Source organism: Callithrix jacchus, chromosome 15 (assembly GCF_049354715.1).
Source record: "Callithrix jacchus isolate 240 chromosome 15, calJac240_pri, whole genome shotgun sequence".
NCBI lineage: Eukaryota > Metazoa > Chordata > Mammalia > Primates > Cebidae > Callithrix > Callithrix jacchus.
In genome coordinates, this window is record NC_133516.1 from 61,443,026 (window position 1) to 61,465,251 (window position 22,226).

A 22,226-nucleotide genomic window follows, 5' to 3' on the forward strand; every position below is an offset into this window, starting at 1 on the left:
CTCAGGTTAACCTTGGTAGAGAGGATGGGTCCATTCAGATGGTAGGAGGGCTTGAAATTTTATTTCTGGTTTACAGTTTCAAGGAGAAACAGGACAATCATGTCAGAGCGCTTCAGTGAGGTTGACAACACTCCACCGGATTCAGCAGTCTTCAGGCTATCAGAATCCTTTGACAGGACAGGAGTTTTGAGGGGTGAGGGCAGAGGGCTGGAGAGGAGGAAAAGGACAGCCAAAGGGGCACAGATATCTCCATCAGGGAGTGTGTCCCACACAAATTCCTTAAGGCACGCTGTGAGGCTATCGCCTGGACACAAATCCTATCACATGTCCGCCAACTTCCCAGAAAGCAGCATATATTTAGAAATCCTGGTGTGCATTTCCCTGATCTGCTTAGAATGCACCCCGGCCTCCACTCAACAAACGTCCACTGCGCCCTCAAAAACCTGGACAAATGACCTCACCTCCATAGCCCCCTCTTTGATGCTCCCAGTAAAAAAATTAAGCATCTCACTTCGTTTTGTCCGTACCTTACATGACTTTGTAATTATCTATGGTGCCTCTGGCTCAAATCAAAACGGGAGTCAGACCCAAAAAGTCACGGAAGAGAAGCGCCCTCACAGGCCACTTTGAGGAGAAAAGAACTACAAATCCCATGAGGCGGTGGGTCCACGGGACCACAAGTCCCAGCGTCCTCTGCGCGGCCCAGGCCGGTCAGGGTAGTAGACGCTGCGTGCGGCTGGTAAATGTTCTCGGAAGCGTCGAAGAAGACGCGGCTTTGTGGGATGGCGGAGTTTGAGAAGAAGTCTGAGGCCCCGACGGAGCAGCTGGATGTTGCCTGCGGCCTGGAAAACTTACCGGTGGGCTCGTGGCCCCCGGGGACCGCGCCGGCGCCCTTCCAGGTAGGGGGCGGGGCCAGGCAGCGCGGGAGGCGGGCGCGCGACTACCCCACGTGGTCTCCTTCTCCAGCCGCTTCGCCCCGGCGGCCTCTTAGTCGCGACCTTTTGTCTTCTGAATACCTTTTGTCTTCTCCTATAGCACAGTGGTTGGTGCTGGGGAATAGGTGTGCATGCCCGGGCCTCGGCCTTTTTCTGTTAGCCCACCGCATGACCTTAGCAAGGCTGTTGTCTTTTTCAGTCCATTACCTGAAGCGCAGAACCAGAGGCCTCGTGAGAACCTGGCTTTTTGTCCAAGTTCCGTCCTTAGAATTCAAGCAGGCATCAAGGTGGAAGTCATTTACTTCTCTGGTCTCAGGTGTCTCATAGGTAGGAAAAGCTGTGGGGCCTATTAGTGGATCGCACCCAGTGTGGTGCATAAAACTTTCGCCCCTCGAGTCAGCCTTAGCTGTGGTTTCCCACATGCTGTGGGCTCTTAGGCGAGTATAAATTAGCTTTGGCTAAGCCTTAGAATCTTTCAGTATACAGTTTAAATAACAGTACCTGGGCCGGGCACCGTGCCTCATGCCTGTAATCCCAGCACTTTGGGAGGCCAGGTGGGCGGATCACGAGGTCAGGAGATGGTTACCATCCTGGCTAATAGGTGAAACCCCGTCTCTACTAAAAATACAAAAAAAATTAGCTGGGCATGAGTAGCTGGAGGCGCAGCTAATTTTTTTAGCTGCGAGAGGCTGAAGCAAGAGAATCGCTTGAACCTGGGAGGCGGAGGTTATGGTGAACCAAGATCGCAGTACTGCACTATAGCCTAGGCGACAGAGACTGACTGTCTCAAAAAAAAAAAGTACCGCTCTTCCGGATTGCTTGGAAAATTGCAAAGAAAATAAACTCTCTGGTTTGCTGTAAGAACTCAGTAAATATTTGCAGCTGTTAACTATCATAAGGCCCCTTCTACTCTTTCTTATGATGTTGGCCTGAGCGCAACCTAAGGTATAAGGAATGACCAAAGATTTTGAAGTGGAAAGAGCATATGTGGAGGTTGGAAAGCTTGGTTCAGGGCTTAGCCATCTTAGCTACTTTCCAGAGCCTGAGTTTCTTCATCTGTAAAACGAAAATAATAATTTTAAAATGCATAGCCCTTTTAACATCCTTTATCAACATTGAACCCTGTCTGCCCTTTTTCCTAGGGGTTGTTGTCAGGATCAGATAAGATAATAGATTCAATAGCAGCTTTCAAAAATGTGGAGGAAAAAAAAAAAATCAAACTCTAAAATATTTGAATAGACTTACCCTAAGCCTAGTATGAATGACCATGGCCCGTGACACAGCCCTTAGGAGATCCTGAGAACATGTCCCCCGGGTGGTTAGGGCACAGCCTGGTTTCATACATGTTTAGGAGACAGGAGACATCAATCAAATACATTTAAGATGTACATTGGTTTGGTTCATAAAGGTGGGGCAACTCAAAGTGGTAAGGGGGCTTCCAGACTACAGGTAGATTTTAAATTTTTCTGGTTAACAATTGAGATTATCTGAAGACCTGGGATCAACAGAAAGGAAATATTTAGGTTAAGATAAAAGGTTTTGTTTGCTTATTTTCTGAGGCAGAGTTTTATTCCATCACCCAGGATAGAGTGTGGTGGTGCTATCTCCGCTCACTGCAGCCTTCACCTCCCGGGTTCAAGCAGTTCTCCCGCTTTGGCCTCCTGAGTAGCTGGGATTACAGGTGCTTGCAACCACGCTCAGCTAATTTTTATATTTTTAGTAGAGACAGTGTTTCACCATGTTGGCCAGGATGGTCTCAATCTCTTGACCTTGTGATCTGCCTACCTCAGCCTCCCAAAGTGCTGGGATTACAGGCGTGAGCCATCACACCCAGCCAATGGTCTCTGTATTTTTTATATTCATTTACTCAAATATTCATTGAATGCACCTTTGCACCATGTTGCCAAGGGTGGTCTCAAACTCCTGACCTCAAATGATCAGCCCCTCTTGGCCTCTCAAAGTGCTGGGATTACAGACATGAGCACCACACCTGGCCACGTGGAGACCAAGTTTTACTGTGCAGAGGAAACTCTCGGATAGCTGACTTAAGATGGAGTAGGTTGTAAAATGTTTATTATTGACCTTTAAAAGGTGCCTCTTAGTTGATTATCTCTAAGTTGTGGAAAGAAAGAAAAAGAAAAATGGGTAAAGGATTCTCTATAGAATATGGATTTTTCTCACAAGAGATAACCCTGCAGGGCAATTTCAAGATATGGCAAGGGAATATACTTGGGGTTAAAATATTTTTATGTCTTCCCTTATTTGTTATGTGATGTTATGCCAGAGTCAGGTTAGAAAGCAGACCACGCTATCTAGGGTTAAAATTAAAACCCCTCTGATGAGACTTTATGGTTTGTAGGGCATGACTCCACAGGCCCCTTAAGTAGGAATTTGGGCAAGATAAAAAAAAAAAAAATCAATTTAGTCCTCAAAGAGTAGAATAGGATATTAACGTCAGAAATTATTGCTGTTTCCAGACTACCTTTAGCAAGTTATGGTTAATAATACAGTTGGCTAGCCAAATATTAAATAGTGTCCCTGAAAACTTACTCAGGACTAAGCAGTGCTGAGTTCATAGTCAAAAAGACTGATAAACCTTTTCTTTTTTCAACAATTGAGTGCCTGTAATTCCTGCCCTTGAGCTTACAAGAGGATATAGAAAACATTAGCTTTAAAAAAAAAAAAAAAAAAAACTAGAAGTATCTAACATGAGGCGGGGGAAGCACTTTTCTAGTCCAAGTCCATTCTTAAGTCAACAAATATTTATTGGCCAGGTGCAGTGGCTCAGGCCTGTAATCCCAGCACTTTGGGAGGCTAACGCGGGTAGATCACCTGAGATCAGGAGTTCAAGACCAGCCTAGTCAACATGGTGAAACCCCATCTCTACTAAAAATACAAAAATTATCCGAACGCAGTGGCAGGTGCCTGTAATCGCAGCTACTTGGGAAGCTGAGGTAGGAGAATCACTTGAACCCGGGAAGCAGAGGCTGCAGTGAGCCAAGATCTCACCACTGCACTCTAGCCTGGGTGATAAGAATGAAACTCCATCTCAAAAAAAGGGCTGCAAAGAATACAACAAACAGAAAAATAAACTCTACCCTCAAGGTGTTTACAACTGTCATGATTAACTTAAATATTCCTGTCATTAGGGTGTGTGTGTCTGTGTGTGTATGTGTGTGTATTTGGGACTATTCTATAAATCTGTTTCCAATCTTGAGTCATATTCTTTGCCATATCCAAGAACAATCTGTAAAACTATGTGCCTGATGTATTTTTTAATTAATTCACATTAAGCATTAAATTATTTAAAAGTAAATTATATAAGTATCTTCCTTAGAATCATTGTAATCATTAATGTCCATAAAATTATGAGGTTTCATATTTCACAAAGTGTATATTAAAATAAAATACATCTCTCTTTAAAAGGGGAGAAAGGAGCGACAAGAGGAAGCTTTGTGATTGATTGTTACACCTAAAGTTGGTGGGCATAAATGAAAATCAGAAGATTAAAACTTAGACCCACAGTCTTCTATCTCTGTATATGCACAACTCTCCATACAGTTAGTTACAAAAATAAGACAGGATCCCTTTGTAAGACAGCTTATTGTCTTTCTTACCAAGAAGATCAAACAGGCTTCAAACATTTAAGTGACAAGCCTAAAAGTGCATTAAACTTGTTTTCTTCCATGTATTCATGGAACACAAAACCAGTCTTATAAAAGATCAAAACAGCTTGCTTGCTCTAAACCCTGCCTTCACAGGCATTTGCACATGTAAGAATTAAGGCATGAAAAACTTTCAAGATAAAAATAACTTTGTGTCTGTTTTGCTTTTGGCTACTGTGTGAAAAGCCAAAAAGAAATTCAAATGTTCACATTGGAAACAAGCATATCATAATGTCATCAGTGTTGAAAGCCAAGTAGAAAATAAACTAATTTATTTTCTTGAGCTAACAGTTGGATCTAACCATTTTCAGGTCTCTGAAACCAGCTTCAAACATTGTTTTTAAGATTTCCACGGGCCTTAACAAGAATTATCTGGCTCACAGTCTTCTAATAGCTACTTGGAGGAAAAACAAACTTATGAGGCTAGGGGCCAAGTACAAAGATTCTTGTAGCTGGGCTTCAACACAACCAAAAAAGGAATGAAGATTTTCACAGCACTTCCTTATAATTCAGAGGCCCAGGTTTTAAACCTAGAATATTAAAGTGCCATACTTCAGTTCCTGGGGCTTCAGTACAGAATATGATTTGGAAAACTCACACTTCTAGTTAACACATATCAAGAGCTGCAATCAAGCAATCAAAAAATGCTTTTTGAGCACCTGCTCTGTGCCTACTCTTATGGATAAGAAACCCACCCCCATCACCATGCTTTTCCCTGAGACAAATATCTGTTAGAAAGGTAAGACCTGGCCGGGCGTGGTGGCTCACACCTGTAATCCCAGCACTTTGGGAGGCCAAGGCGGGTGGATCACGAGGTCAAGAGATCGAGACCATCCTGGTCAACATGGTGAAACCCCGTCTCTATAAAAATGCAAAAAATTAGCTGGGCATGGTGGTGCGTGCCTGTAATCCCAGCTACTCAGGAGGCTGAGGCAGGAGAATTGCCTGAACCCAGGAGGCGGAGGTTGCGGTGAGCCAAGATCATGCCATTGCACTCCAGCCTGGGCAACAAGAGTGAAACTCCGTCTCAAAAAAAAAAAAAAGAAAGGTAAGACCTACACATTTAACACAGAAAGCCCTACAATCTGTGTCATTTAGGTACTGAAGTTCAGGCTATGAACAGTAAGTATAAGTCTAGTTCAGAGAAGAAAGAAATTATTGCAGACAAGAATGGCCAAGAAAAGAATGTATTTTCTCTTAAGTTTTCTGTCAAAAAACTTGAATCTTCACCCAGTGCTTCAAGGATCAGGTTTCCAGTATATCATTTTGCCCTGATCATTTTGCATTTATTCCCAGTTCTTACATGAGTAATTCTGTGCTTTGATACATATAAAAAAAAAAAGTAAAACATGTTGTAACATTGCAGGAAGTGATAAAAATCCTAGCTAGGCATAGTGGCTCACTCCCATAATCCCAGCCCTTTCGGAGATCAAGGAGGAAAGATCACTTGAAGTTAGGAGTTTAAGACCATCCTGGGCAGTAAAGTGAGACCCCATCTCTACAAAAACATTTTATTTTAAATTAGCCAGACATGGTGGTGCATACCTGTAGTCCCACCTACTAGGGAGGCGGACCTTGAGCCTAGTAGTTGGAGGCTGCAGTGAACTATGATCATGCCACTGCATTCCAGCCTGGGCAGCAGTGTCTTAAAAGAAAACAAACAAAAAAAAAAACCGCCATTTTCCATGTTCTTTATATTTTCCTCACTGTAAATTCCAGCATGTGCATATTGCAGACAGTAAGGTAATACTTGATAAATGAAAGAAGTCTGGGGTCAGCTCTTAGCTTTTCCCCCACTCAAATGGAGAACTAATAGAGGATAGGTATATGGTCCAGTGGCTTCCGAGACACGATTTTGGTTTGAATATGTTTGAACCTGGGAAGTTTAACTCCAGAACTTATTTTCTTCACTACCCTACTATGTACTACCTGCAGAATTTTTATTGAACACTTATGTGCTAATCCCTAGAATAAGCTTTTTAAGCCAGTTGTCATTTTTTGTCTTTCACAGAAACCTATGAAATAGATATGGAGATGTTTAGTAACATTAAGTAATTTGCCAGAAACATATGTTGTTTTAAATATAACATCTAAAAGTCATATCTAGAGAACTGAAAGAAGCTAATATTTTTATAAAGTGCCTGACATGGAGTATAGCATTATTTCATCTAAGTTTCATGATAGCCACCCCCAATGTGGCTATTATCCTTGTCTTATAGCTACTAATCTGAAGCCTAGCAAGTCACTCGTCCAGAATCACAGTGCTAATAAGAGCCTGGCTGTGTTTTTGTCTCCTTTAGAGCATGCCACATTCTGCACTAGGAAGCTCTCCACTGCTTCCTCACAGTTCAAGACCATAGGCAGGGTTTTCCTGTCTGGCCTCCTCTACACTTTGCTCTAGTTTAACATCCCAACCGAAGACATCTTTGTTCACTGACCATTTACACCTTTGACTTGTCTATGAAAAGAGTCAAACTCTACAAAACATTTGAAGAGACTTATGTAAGCCAAATATGAGTGACCATGGACCATGACACAGCCCTTAGGAGATCACTAGAACATGTACCCAGGGTGGTTGAGATACAGCTTAGTTTTATACATTTTAGGAAGACATGAGACACCAGTCAGACATATCTAAAACGTACATTGGTTCATTCCAGAAAGGCAGGACAGCTGGAAATGGAGGCTTCCAGTTTCTGAGTAACAGTTTGCTTGAAGGAATTGCTATTGTCTTAAAACTTAGGAATGCCTGGGGTAAGATGAGGTGTTGTGGAGACCAAGCATTTATTATTATGCAGGTGAAGTCTCCAGGTAGCAGGCCTTAGAGAGAATAGATTGTAAATGTTTTTTATCAGGCTTAGAGTCTGTTCTATCAGTAATTCCAAAAGGGAAGAGGATATAATGAGGTATGTCTGACCCACCCCTCTTCCCATCATGACCTGAACTCGTTTTTTGGGTTAGCTTTGGAATGCCCTTGCTGAGAGGAGGTCAGATAATCAGGGAACTTAGAATTTTATTTTTGGTTAATAACAGATTACATTTTCTAGCCATTTCCTGAAACCATTCTCAACTTGTACCCAGGGTGTATCAGTCAGGATTAATTTGTTTGCAAGAAACATAAACACAACACAACTGGCCCCAACAAAAAAGGGAAGGAATTGTCTCAAATCAGAAAAGTCCAAAAGTGGTAACTGTAGGCATGTCTGGTCCCAATAACTCTAAAAGTATTGTCAGATATTTCTTCCCACCCTCTTCTCCCTTCACACCCCTGCTTCCTCTTTCTGTGGTAGGCTACACACTCCGTAGGCCTCATCTATGTGGCAGAACTTGGAAATGCCAGGCAAACACTATAGTTGAACAATTCTAGTAGAAAGAGAATGTCTCATCCCTAATTGTTTCAGCAGAAGTCTGGCTTAAATCATATCAGTTGACTCCCAGTTTGTAACCCACTTTACATTAGCTTTCAAATACAATTATATTTCAGATACAATTATTACTTAACTTTGGGGAAACATTCCTAGAAATGCGTCATTAGACAATTTCATCGTTATGCAGACATCATAGAGTATACAGTACTTACACAAACCTAGATGGTTTAGCCTATTACATACCTAGGCTATATAATAATACCCTATCACTCCAAGGCTACAAACCTGCACGGAATGTTACTACACTGAATACTATGGACACTTTGTAACACAGTGGTGTTTGTGTATCTAAACATAGAAAACATACAGTAAAAATACTGTATTCTAATCTTACAGAACTACCACTGTATATGCATATATGTGGTCTGACCAGAAGGTCATTATGCAGCACATGACTGTACTCAAAGTATAACCATCTGGCATGTAAATATTTGAACAGAATGTCAGGGCAGTGACCTCACATTATTTTTGAAAAGAATAAAAGCTTTTCCATATGTAAATACCTGAAAAGATGGATAATTACATAATCAGATGTTAAATTAGGCTAAGGTTTTCAAAAGATTATTCTTGAATATAGTCATTTTTTTAAGTATCATTCTGAAATGATATTTTACTGACCTTTTATAGAGGATAAAATGGAAACATCAACATAAAATGATTCACAATGATTATTGGTATCAGGGTGTATCAGGTTATATCCATCAAGGGGAAAAATACCTTTAAACAGGAAATTTTCCCAGAAGGCTCTGTTATCTTTTGGAAGGTATCTGCAGATTATTTGGAATTGGCTACCATCTACAATCTAAGTCCCTAAAGGATTATAGATTGTGCAGCAAGTTTAATTGCAGAATTTTAAAAAATATGAGATTCTCCAAAATCTTTTTAAATTTTTAAGTAAAAATAAGCAAATAAAACTGTTTTTCACCTGCTCTCCTGATCAGAAAACTGCAGTGAGTCAGATTTGATTTTAAAAGAAGTTATCCATGTCGAAAAAAAAGAAACTTTACGTTTAGTGATTTATATAGTACCTTAAAAATATATGCACCTTTAATGACAAATCAACTTAAAAGTTTAACAAAGAGATCTTCATTTTACAGGTACTTTTTAAAGTGGCTTAGTAACCATTTTACATTTCAACATTGAACCTTTAAAAAGCTGAAAGTAGATTCTGTATAAAACAGCAGTCATTGAGTTTGACTGATAGAGTATCTTTTTCTAAGCCATCCTTTATCCCTATAGGATATTCCTGCTAAGCTAAAGCTTTAAGGAATAACACAAACAAAAGCTATTTTCTCTTTCAACACACAAATGACTTTTTAAGCAGAATGTTGGCCTTCCCCCACAGGTCTTCCTACTGGTTGTCCTCCTCATCTTTCACAAGAAGATGTCAATCCTACCCAGCCGAGAGTTTTTTAAAGTATAGGGTTTTGCACTTAACTACATAGCTCCACCCTAGGCCTCCACAGGGAGTATAACTACAGGCTGTTCAATACCTTTCTAAAGCTTGGCCTGGAGACAGAATATTAATGGAGGATTGACTGGAAGATGTGATGCAAACATTGTTCCAGGTGCTTTAAAATCTATCCCCAATGAAAGGCCGTGCAACTGTTGCCTTGCAGAAAGAACTGTTCTTACCTAACTGTGCTGTTGTGGGATCCCAGCAGCCTTTATTGAGGACCAGAATAAAAAACAGCCATGAAACTGCTTCCTGGAAAACAATGGTTTAGAAGAACACATTGGTGAAATTCCTTCCTGGTATTAATACTGAAAAAAGTCAATGCCACTTCTGAACAACAATACTCTTCCTTACAGGCAGTGCAAGTTGCACATCTAACCTTATATCCTTCTCTGAAGTGGCAGCTCTCAGGCAGAAGTCCAGTCTACTTCTACTGCACACTTTGTGTGTCTAAGCTCACTGGACTGGTTTGTTCTTATTTCACTTTCACCTTACTCTCCTTACTTGTTCATTTATCTTACCTGTTTGTAAGTCTCATTAAGTCCTTTATGGAACAAAGCAGGTATAAAATGGGTTGGGTTCTGTGTCAGCAAGAGTTACTGTATACATAAAGAAATCTGCTGCGTTCATGAGAGATACTTTAATCTGAAATCAGAGTTTGAAAATATGCTTCAGGATGCTAATGAGGATCTAACCAGAGATCAGGCTTCACATAGAGAGTTTAGATTGAAGACTGTCTTCTTTTTACGTAACATTTTATAAATATAATGGTTTGAAAATAATAGTTACAGTTAAATTATAGAATTTTTTTATATTATCCCTTTCATTTAATTAGAACAGAAATTCTTTACAAGTATACATCTATAATAAATTTAAATATCTAGTAATATCTAATAAGCAACATTTTTGGAATTCTGTGTGCAATTGACTTGTCATTTATGACTTTCTTATCCCCATCCAGTATCTGAGGTAACTCACAGTTAAAATACATATATGCATGTGTATTATCAGGCAAAGGTAAGAGAGATCAAAAGCTAAGGATAAAATACTTAATTGTACTCAGGCACCAAATTCAGCACCGAGTTTTCTGCCATCTAAAGCTAAGAGGGAAACAAAATAAGTTACAAAGCTTTCCATGTCTGATAAGAAAAAAAATAGTATTATTTCCCATGGTCCTTATAAATATATAATAATACATAAATAAATATATATGTCCATATGTGTACCTATATATAACATACTGTGATATGCATTAGGTATTATAATGCTCAACTCATCCTTATACTTGCCTAAAATAAAACCACAAATTCTAAAAATTAATCTTAGCTGGGCATGGTGGCTCCCATTTGTAGCTGTAGCAACTAAGGATGCTGAGGTAGGAGAATCACTTGAGCCCAGGTTATAGTGAACTATGATCATACCACCGCACTCCAGCCTGTGCAACAGAGCAAGATCCTGTCTCTTAAAAAAAAAATACCTTTTTTAATTGGAGAGAGATCTTTTTGGACAATACCTTAGTACATTGTGTTTTGTCAGTTTTGTCCTGTTTTTATATATGTTAGAATTAGAATGGGTCCCAGTCAAAAGCTACTTGGAATATATAGGAAATATATGACATGCCATACTGACTTACAGTGTGTATATTTTTTACAGTACACTCCCGATCATGTAGTTGGACCTGGAGCAGACATTGACCCCACTCAAATAACCTTTCCTGGATGCATTTGTGTCAAAACTCCCTGCCTCCCTGGCACTTGCTCCTGTCTCCGCCATGGAGAGAACTATGATGATAATTCATGCCTTAGAGATATAGGATCTGGAGGAAAGTATGCCGAGCCTGTTTTTGAATGCAATGTCCTGTGCAGATGCAGTGACCACTGCAGAAACAGAGTGGTCCAGAAAGGCCTGCAGTTCCACTTCCAAGTGTTCAAGACGCATAAAAAAGGCTGGGGACTTCGCACCTTGGAATTTATACCAAAAGGAAGATTTGTCTGTGAATATGCTGGTGAGGTTTTAGGATTCTCTGAAGTTCAGAGAAGAATTCACTTACAAAGAAATTCTGACTCCAATTACATTATAGCCATCAGGGAACATGTTTATAATAAGCAGATAATAGAAACATTTGTCGACCCTACTTTTATAGGAAATATTGGAAGATTCCTTAATCATTCATGTGAGCCAAACCTATTGATGATTCCTGTCCGAATTGACTCAATGGTACCTAAGTTGGCACTTTTTGCAGCCAAAGACATTGCGCCAGAAGAAGAACTCTCTTATGATTATTCAGGAAGATACCTTAATCTAACAGGCAGTGAAGACAAAGAAAGGCTAGATAATGGGAAACTAAGAAAACCTTGTTACTGTGGTGCCAAATCATGTACTGCTTTCCTGCCTTTTGACAGTTCTCTGTACTGCCCCTTAGAAAAGTCGAACATCAGTTGTGGAAATGAGAAGGAACCCAGCATGTGTGGCTCAGCCCCTTCTGTGTTCCCCTCCTGCAAGCGATTAACCCTTGAGGTGAGTCTATTCAGTGATAAGCAGCTTGCCCCTCCCTCTAGTGGAAGACAGTGGTTGGCTACCTTTGCCTCTGCCTAGTTACATAAGTTTAACTCAGGAATGTGGCAGAGACTACAAGTTGTCCATCAGTATCCTTTCTCCCTTTCTGTAATAGAATTTTCCATTTAACCCATGAGTACATGACTACCCAGAATACTCTCTTTCCTACTAAGATTTGTCTGAGTAACTGTTCTAGCTAAAGGGATATAAGCAAAACTGACAAGTCCTTAAATGTAGATATCCTGCCCATCACCTCCTTTTTCTTCCTGCTGGCTGGAATGTATACATGATGACTGGAACTGGAGCAGTCATCCTAAACCCCAAGATGATTCTGGGAAAGGAAATTATTGCATAGAAAAGCAACAAGGTTGAAAGGAGTCTAGGTGTCTGGTTCTGTAAAAAACATCCTGCCAGTCATGATCTGACACCTTTGTACTTTCAGATGAAAAATAGTCTCTCCCTTGTATAAGCCACTGTTGCTGTAAGTTTTCTAGCACTCACATCAAACCTAATCATAATGATCCAAGAAAACCCTTGTGGCTACATACTTAAACCCTGCTTTCCAACAAATTTTAACAGTAATAAAGCTGATATTTGGATTTCTGCCTGGATGACGCCTGCATCCTACTTACTTGTTGCTAAGCATGGATCAAGAAAAAGGCATTATTAACTATCACCTGCTAAAACCCTAATAATTACCACTAGTAGTGAAAGATATAACCATGAAAATGACACATTGTAAATTTTTCATTATATATTTGGCTGTACTCCAAAGCTTGTGAAGTTCTGCTTCAAAACTTCAGACAGCCTCACTTCATGTATAAAAAAACAGAAAAATAACCCTGTCAACACCATGGAAGGAGATAAGAGTTTTATAATCCCATTTAAACTTCTAAAGCAGCAACCATCTCTAACTACCTTCTTAAAGCAGGGATGTTACAAAAATATAGTTACTATGGAGGTTTATCAGACATTTTGAAAGCTAAAATGATTACTAGAGCCCCTATGATATTAAGTAATTTAATTTCTTCTCTAGTACATTTAAGATTCCTAAGGTAAGAGTCAAAGAGTCTTTATTCCAAGTCTTTTCTAATCTCAGCAGCAAGCTAACTGCATTTGTTTTCTTCATTGCCTATTCTTGAGAATGCTGACACTTCTGTTAAGAGAAAACATTTAAAAATATACATCCACTTGACTATTATTCCATGATAAAATAACAACATTTTTATAATTATAAATTATAAGATTCTAATTGTAAAAGATGGGGCCAGGCACAGTGGCTCACAGCCTGTAATCCCAGCACTTTGGGAGGCTGAGGCAGGCAGATCACTTGAGATCAGGAGTTTGAGACCAACCTGGCCAACATGGTGAAACCCCATCTCTACTAAAAATATAAAAATTAGCTAGATGTGGTGGCACATGCCTACAGTCCCAGCTACTTGGGAAGCTGGGGCACAAGAATCTCTGAAGCCCAAGAGGCAGAGGTTGCAGTGAGCCAAGATTGCTCCACTGTACTCCAGCCAGGGTGACAGAGCGAAACTCTGTCTCAAGAAAAAAAAAATAGTTGCGGTTTTTGTATTGTTGGAATTCACTATTTGATACTGGAATACTTTCTTTAATAAATGTGGTCATGTTATATATCATTTGAATGGGCATTTCTTGCTTTGTGTTTATTGGCTAATTCTTACTTGCTGTTTATGTTTATTTTAGACTATGAAAATGAGGCTAGACAAAAAGCAAATTCGAGCAATTTTCTTATTCGAGTTCAAAATGGGTCGTAAAGCAGCAGAGACAACTCGCAACATCAACAATGCATTTGGCCCAGGAACTGCTAATGAACGTACGGTGCAGTGGTGGTTCAAGAAGTTTTGCAAAGGAGACGAGAGCCTTGAAGATGAGGAGCGTAGTGGCCGGCCATCGGAAGTTGATAACGACCACCTGAGAGCAATCATCGAAGCTGATCCTCTTACAACTACACGAGAAGTTGCTGAAGAACTCAACGTCAACCATTCTACAGTCGTTCGGCATTTGAAGCAGATTGGAAAGGTGAAAAAGCTCGATAAGTGGGTGCCTCATGAGCTGACCGAAAATCAAAAAAATCGTCGTTTTGAAGTGTCATCTTCTCTTATTCTGCGCAATAACAACGAACCATTTCTCGATCGGATTGTGACATGTGATGAAAAGTGGATTTTATATGATAATCGGCGACGATCAGCTCAGTGGTTGGATCAAGAAGAAGCTCCGAAGCACTTCCCAAAGCCAATCTTGCACCAAAAAAAGGTCATGGTCACTATTTGGTGGTCTGCTGCCGGTCTGATCCACTACAGCTTTCTGAATCCTGGTGAAACCATTACATCTGAGAAGTATGCTCAGGAAATCGATGAGATGCACCAAAAACTGCAACGCCTCCCACTGGCATTGGTCAACAGAAAGGGCCCAATTCTTCTCCACGACAATGCCCGACCACATGTCATACAACCCACACTTCAAAAGTTGAATGAATTGGGCTATGAAGTTTTGCCTCATCCGCCATATTCACCTGACCTCTTGCCAACCAACTACCACATCTTCAAGCATCTCAACAACTTTTTACAGGGAAAACGCTTCCACAACCAGCAGGATGCAGAAAATGCTTTCCAAGAGTTCATCGGATCCCGAAGCAGGGATTTTTACACTACAGGAATAAACCAACTTATTTCTCGTTGGCAAAAATGTGTTGATTGTAACGGTTCCTATTTTGATTAATAAAAATGTGTTTGAGCCTAGTTATAATGATTTAAAATTCATGGTCCAAAACCATAGTTAGTTTTGCACCAACCCAGTATCTTCATAGAATTAAAACAAAATTGCATTTGAAGTAGATCCATGGACTTCATTAAGAGTATAGAGATGTGGCCTTACAATGTAATCCCAGCACTGCATCATTTGAGTCCAATAGTTTAGAACCAGTCTGGGCAATTTAATAAGACCCTGACTCTAATAAAATATTTTTAAAAAATAAATAAATACCTTGCAAAACATTTTGGCCCAAGAATAAGAAAGATCACACTTGAAGAATCAAGTTTTTCTTTAAACTTTTTTTTTTTAATTTTCAAATTACTATTCACAAAATATCAGTGGCTGTTAGATTTTGTTCTTAGCCAAATGGAAAATTTTGTCCTAATTAAAATGTGGTTAACTCTCCAGTGTGTCACCATTGAACAAATCACTTAACCTCTCCAAGTCAAAGTTTCCTTAGTTGGGAAGGTTGAGTTAACACATACAAAGGGGTTAGAACAATGCTTCAGTACATAGAAAGTATTCAATAAATGTAAATTATTAGTCTTGAGAACTGTCTGTAGCATGTGACCTAAAGTTCTCCCTTCTCTTCAGGTGTATATAGGATATATATATAGACATTAAGATATAATGTCCTTCAATGGCAGACTTAAAGGAGAAAAAAGTCACAAAGAAGTGACCAAAAGGTTAGAGCTGAGCAAGAGAGGTTCCTGCCCTGAGCCCTGCATTTTAGAGTGCATAGGGTTACACATATATGCACACACACGTGAGTTAAAGAAGACCTGGATACTGACTGGGTGCAGTGGCTTATGCCTATAATCCCAGCACTTTGGGAGGCCGAGGCAGGTGGATCACAAGGTCAGGAGTTCAAGACTAGCCTGACCAAGATGGTGAATCTCCATCTCTACTGAAAATACAAAAATTAGCTGGGTGTGGTGGCGGGCACCTCTAATCCCAGCTACTGGGAGGCTGAGGCAGGAGAATCACTTGAACCCAGGTGGCAGAGATTGCAGTGAGCTGAGATTTTGCCACTGCACTTCAGCCTGGGTGACAGAGTGAAACGCTGCCTCAAAAAAAAAAAAAAAAAAGGAAGACATGGATACCATAACCAGACAAAGACATTACTAGGAAAGTAAACTATACCAATATCCCTTTTTAATATAGAGAGCAAAAAAAAGTACTAGCAAATGAAATCCAACAACATATAAAAAGAATTTTATATACCATGGTCAAGTAGGATTTATCCCAGGAAAATAAGGTTGGTTTAACATATGCAAATCGTAAATGCAGTATTCTAATGGGATAAATCACTTCCATAGACAGAAAAAGCATTTGACAAAATCCAATAGTCTTTCATGATAAAAGCAGTGAACAGACAAGAAATAAACAGGAATTTCTTCAACCTCAGAAAGGATATCTATGAAAACCCACAGCTAACATCATACATAATGATGAAAGACTGAAAGCTCTTATCCTAAGATAATGGAACAAGAAAATGATCTCCAAGCTCACCACATCTATTCAGCATAGTACCAGAGGTTCTAGCCAGGATTAGGCAGGTAAGAACTTAAAACTCGGGACTGGGCACAGTGGCTCATGTCTGTATTTCCAGCACTTTGGGAGGCCGAGGCAGACAGATTACCTGAAGTCAGGAGTTGAAGACCAGCCTGGCCAATATGGCAAAACCCTGTCTCTACTAATAAACTACAGAAATTATCTGGGCATAGTAGCACACACCTGTAATACCAGCTACTGGTGAGGCTGAGGCAGGAGAATCACTTGAACCTGGGAGGCAGAGGTTACAGTGAACCAAGATCACGCTGCTGCACTCCAGTCCAGGCGATGGAGCAAGGCGCCACCTCAAAACAAAAAACCTAAAAAATAAGAAGACAAATGACCCAATTTAAATATGGGCAAAAGATCTGAATTTAAATCTCACCGAAAATCAACATGAATATGAAAATGTGCTCAACATCATTTGTCATCAGGGAATTGCAATTTAAAACAATAAGTTATCCTTTAGCATCCACTAGGATGGTAGAAAACTAAAACACTAAAATGCCAAAAGATGTTAAGGATATGGAGAAACAGGAACTCTCAATTGCTCATTGAAATGTAATATGGTACAGCCTCTTTGGAAGACAGTTTGGTGCGCTTTTAAAGAGCTAGGCATAGCCTTAGAATTGATCCAGCAATGATGCTCCTGTTACCGAAATGACAGGGGTTCAGTCCTGCTGCTCACCACACAGACTATCAATCACTGAGATGGTGAATGTTTCCAGGGAAGACCTATTTAATTATGTGCTGCAACCAAGGAGAATGGGAGATAAAGTCTCAAATTCGTCTCCCTGACCAACTACAAGTAGGAAGGCTCACATATACTGCGGGAAGGAATTAAGGAGGGGTAAAGAAGCAATTATGAATGAGGGGACTGGCATCTTGTTTGGATATGGTCATCTGGTGAGTTCCAGTCCTTTGCCTGAGGATCTGTTTCCTGAGGAAGGAACTCAGATGAGACAAATGTAAATTTCAAGTTTTAAGACCTGAAGGGTCAATTTTCGTGCTTATTCAGAAACTTTTAAATATTTCTATGGGACATTTGAAATGGTTTCACTCCTAGGTATTTACTGAACTGACTTGAAAACTTGTACTCATAAAAACATCACCCATATGTTCATAACAGTGTTATAATTGCTTAAAACTTGAAGCAACACACATTTCTTCAATAAGTGAATGGATAAAAAAACTGGTACATCCATAGGATGGAATATTATTCAACAATAAAGAAATGAACTATCAAGTCACAAAAAGTCCTGTATGAACCTTAAATGCATACTGCTAACTGAGGGAAGCCATTCTGAAGGGACTGCATACTATATGAGTCCAACTATATGACACTCTGGAAAAGACAAAACAATAGAGAATAAAAATATCAGTGGTTGCCAGAGTTTGAGGGGAGGAGATGAAGCACAGGAGATTTTTAGGGCAATGAAGCAATTCTGTATGATACTATAATGGTGTATACGTGACATTATGTATTTGTGAAAACACAGAACTTTACTGCACAAAGGGACAAAATTTTACGTTATCAATTTTAATCATTTAGGTAGTCAGGGAATCATAGGAATGCAGACTGTGACAAGAGACCATAACTATATTACAAATGTAGGAAACAAACTCAAGAGTAGGGGAGAAAGGTGCTGATCTAAATAACTTTGGAAATTACTGGAGTTTGTAAGACTAAAGGCAAAAGGAACTGCATGTAAGCAGTTCCTAGTTGATACAGGTTGCTTCCCATGGGGGTTGTAGGGAAGTTTAAACATTCCCTCCGGAGGCTTGATAACTAAGTCTGCTGAAATGAACTGACAATAAACAAATTAAGAAGAGAAAGACCATTTAAATTACATCCATGCACATGAAAGTCTCACAGAATATGAGACTCAAAGGAGGGGGCAGATGGTTGAAGGTTGTATAGCATAAAATGAATAGGGGCTTGAAGGGGAAGTGATGACAAGTTATGGGAGTAAAAGGGGAGGAACTGCATGGTGAACAAATACTGTCTTATGTAAATAAAGTCTCTCAGGTAATAAAATTTGTCTAGGAGTTGTTTATTGCTGCTGATAAATCTTTCCTGGTTGTTTGATGAAATTCTGAGGGAGGAGGCTCAAAACAATTGTATTCCTTTTGGAAGAACTTCCCTCAAGTCAGAGAAGGGAACTTTAGGAGAGCCCCTCCCTGCACTTAAAGGGAGTAGGGTGAGAAACAAGGGAAAGCCAGACAGGCTTGGATTCTCGAGCAGCTTCTAAGTTCTTTCAGTTTCCTTTCATTCAAAGTTCTCAGTATGCCAAAGGATCATACGCCAGGGATCCTTAACAGGGTACAATTCTGTTATTAACAATTCTGCTATTGACTTACATGTATACTGGAATTAAACAAATTGATGGCAGATGGTGGGAGCCAGATTTCTCACTGTTGGGTTGGGAATTTACATTTAAGCAAAGGAAGGATGATCTATGTGGTAATGGATCAGTTGGAGACATCAGCATGAACTCATATTTAGCTTAAATATAGATACAGAAGGTTACATATAGAAATATTTCCCAATCAGTGTCTACATTACAGTTAGTATGCACACATATATTTCCTTTCTTGGTCAGCTCAGAGGGCCTAGAAGCAATGATGCTCCAGTAGTAAGGAGCCCACTTAGCACCCAGATTTTGATTTCTATGTCATTCTTCAACAACAAAAAAGCAGGGCTCTTGGGAGAAATGGCTAATTCTGCTACTAGAGAGGGAAATCAACAAGCTGAGACTGGAGCATCTTGTAGTGCCAGAAAGTAAGGAAATCCTAAAAACAAACGAACATTGATGGGGGTGTCAAAGGAATATAGAAACCAACAGAAAGATGTCCCAGTGATCAAATCTGGAATAATTTGAACAAGAAAATAAAGTAGTACCAGATTATAATCCAAAGTACAAAATATCTGTGAGTCCATACTGACATAAATAAATGATTGAATCAATAAATAAATTGGGAAAAGACAAATCTAACGCCCAAAGAATTCTAAATAACTTATGTAGCTACTGTGCCCACAAAAAAAGGGGGGAACATAAATTCCTACTCCTTTAATGTAGGCTATACATAGTGACTTCCTCCCCAAAGAGTGAAGAATGGAAAGTTGAGGGTAGGGGAAGGGGAGGGAAGCAGAGTAATTTTACTTTGGGGAAACTTGATAAATTACCTCAGCTAGGTGATCAAGGTCAATATGAACAATGATAAATCATATTGGTAGTGTATGCCATTGACAGGATGCAATAAAGATGGTACATTAGGTGGCCTTGCTCCCCAAAACTCATAACCAAAGAGTAATCATGAGGAAAACAGATAAATTCAAATACAGGGTCATCCTACAAAATACTTGATCATTATACCTGAAGACTGTCAAGGTCATCAAAAACAAGAAAAGCTTAAGAAACTGTCACAACCAAGAGGAGTCAAAGAAGACATGAAAAGTAAATGTAATGTGGTATCCTGGATGAGATTCAACAACGAAAACAGGTAAAACGAAAAATCTGAATCTACTATGGACTTTAGTTAATTATCTATCAATATTGCTTCTTAATTGTAACAAATGAATCATGTAATGATATGTATAATATATACTAATATGATATACATTAATATGTATAATATATGTATCAATACATAATATATAATATATAAAATAATGTAATATAAACACATCATAACTAATGTTAGGGGAAACTGGCTGTGAGAAATATGGGACGTTTCTATATTATCTTCTCAATTTTATGTAAATCTAAAACTGTTCCATGAAAGTCTACTATAAAAGAAAATGTGCCATTGCCAGACATGGTAGTGCATGCCTGCAGTCCCAGCTACTCAAGTGGCTAAGGTAGAAGGATCCCTTGAGCCCAGGAGCTCAAGGCTGCAGTGAGCTATGATCCTACCATTGCACTTCAGCCTGAGTGAAAGAGGGAGATCTGCCTTGAAAAAAAAAAAAAAAGACAGACAATTACAAGTGTTGACAAGGACGTGGAGATAGTGGAAGCCTCATATATTGCTGGTTGGTTGCAAAATTGTGCAACTACCTTGTAAAGAAGTTTGGCAGTTTCTGAAAGTCCACATACAATTACCTCATGTCCGATTAACTCCACTCCTAAGTATAGATCCAATAGAATTGAAAACAGGTACTCAAACAGTGTATACACATCCAGCCTGGATGACACAGCAAAATGATGTAAAAAAAATGCTCTAATGTTCATATAGCATTATTCATAACAACAAAAAGTGGACACAACCCAAATATTTGTTAGCCAATGAATGAATAAACAAAATGTAGTATCAGTACAGTGAAATATTAGTTGGCCATAAAAATATGCACAAATATTCATATAACATTATCATAGCAAAACAAGTAGACACAGCCCCAATACCCATTAGCTGTTGGAAGAATAAACAAAATGTAGTATCCATGCAGTGGAATATTGTTTGGTCACAATATTATTTGGCCATTCCATAAAAAGGAATAAAATACCAAAAAAAAAAAAATGCCGTGATATGGATGACCCTTGAAAACATTATGTTAAGTGACAGAAGCCAGACACAAAAGGTCACATTTGTGGTATTCTGTTTACATTAACTATCTGGAATAGGCAACTCCACAAAGTAGATTCGTGGTTGCTAAAGCCAAGAGCAGAAAGGAGTATAGGAAATCACCACTAATTACCAATAAGTAGATGGTTTCTTTTGGGGTGATGTAACATTCTAGAATTAGTGGTGATGGTTGCACAACTGGTGATTACACTAAAAAGCACTTTAATTTGCTGGATTTTATGGTATGTGAATTATATCTCCATAAAGATTAAAAAAAAGAAGAAAAGGAAGGAAGAGGTGGGGAAAAATGAGGAGGACAACAACAACCTGATACCTCTGGCTTGGAAACTGGTAACTTGTAACTCTGAAGATTTGTTTCTCAAAGAACTCTTTAGGCCCCAGGAAAATGCTACTCCACTTGCTCTCTGTCCTCAAACATGACTGTGAATAATGCTCTGAGCCTTCGTGGGTTGGGCCATTTCCGCCATTAGAGTGACACTGGCTTTGGAGTGCAGGGAGAATTTGGACAGAAGTGCTTAGTTAGATAAGAAAAAAGACACATTAACTTGTCAGCTGTTCTCAGCATAAATGTAACAGATTCATGAATAACAATGTATAGTTTTTAGTTCTTATTACTATTAAAATTCCAATTCCTATTACTTTTAAATCTGTGTATGTGTAAGTCCAGACATTTGATACTCATTCTTTATATTACTGTATAGATTTAACAGATGATGAAAATGACAGCATAAATTAAAACTTTTTGTTTTCTTCAATAATAATTTACCAGATGTTCACACATGATACATAAATTTCATGGTTTGTTTTCAACTCTGTCTCAGCAGAGTGAAGCTTTCTCAAATTGAAATTAATTTTTTAAAAAACCATCAAAGAACTACACTTAATGAGGAAGGATAGTCTTATTTGGTATTATTGTTAATAGAACACCAACTATGTGAAAAAAGAATTTCTTTAATGTAGACCCAAAAGTGACTGAGGCAGGTCTCAATCGATGAGAGGTTTATTTTGCCAAGGTTGAGGATGTGCCAAGGAAAACCATAAATCACAAGAGCATCTGTGACCTGTGATTTTTCCAAAGAGGATTTTGTGAACTTGGATATTGAAAGGGGAAAACATAAGCAGGAGAGGGGACAAAAAGAGATGGGAGTGAGGGTGGGCAGTGAGGCAGATGATTACATTCTTGTGAGACTCTGATTAGCTTCACTAAATCTACATTTTACGTGTGAAAAGTGGGAGTGGGGGGAGTCAATTATGCATTGTCTTGTGCTCA

At 39.2% G+C, this 22,226-nt stretch overlaps 1 protein-coding gene across 3 annotated transcripts; it reads left to right on the forward strand.

Annotated features, from left to right (window-relative positions):
• Window positions 1-688: 688 nt before the first annotated feature.
• Window positions 689-18,410, forward strand: SETMAR (SET domain and mariner transposase fusion gene). 3 transcript variants are annotated; one of them, XM_008982057.5, is made up of 3 exons: window positions 689-899; window positions 11,138-12,001; window positions 13,751-18,410. In XM_008982057.5, the coding sequence occupies exons 1-3, from the start codon at window positions 744-746 to the stop codon at window positions 14,783-14,785; spliced, it is 2,055 nt and encodes a 684-aa protein (XP_008980305.5). In that variant the 5' UTR covers window positions 689-743; the 3' UTR covers window positions 14,786-18,410. The 3 variants fall into 3 exon arrangements, with proteins under 3 accessions (XP_008980305.5, XP_035132053.3, XP_054101862.2); XM_035276162.3 differs by having other exon boundaries at window positions 11,887-12,001; XM_054245887.2 differs by lacking the exon at window positions 11,138-12,001.
• The last annotated feature ends 3,816 nt before the right edge of the window (window positions 18,411-22,226 follow it).

Bases quoted from the DNA above. Each gene is read 5' to 3' on its own strand.
- SETMAR (XM_008982057.5), top strand. From the start codon at position 744: ATGTTCTCGGAAGCGTCGAAGAAGACGCGGCTTTGTGGGATGGCGGAG. The intron at 900-11,137 runs GTAGGGGGCGGG...TATTTTTTACAG, and splicing joins CCGCGCCGGCGCCCTTCCAG to TACACTCCCGATCATGTAGT. The intron at 12,002-13,750 runs GTGAGTCTATTC...TGTTTATTTTAG, and splicing joins GCAAGCGATTAACCCTTGAG to ACTATGAAAATGAGGCTAGA.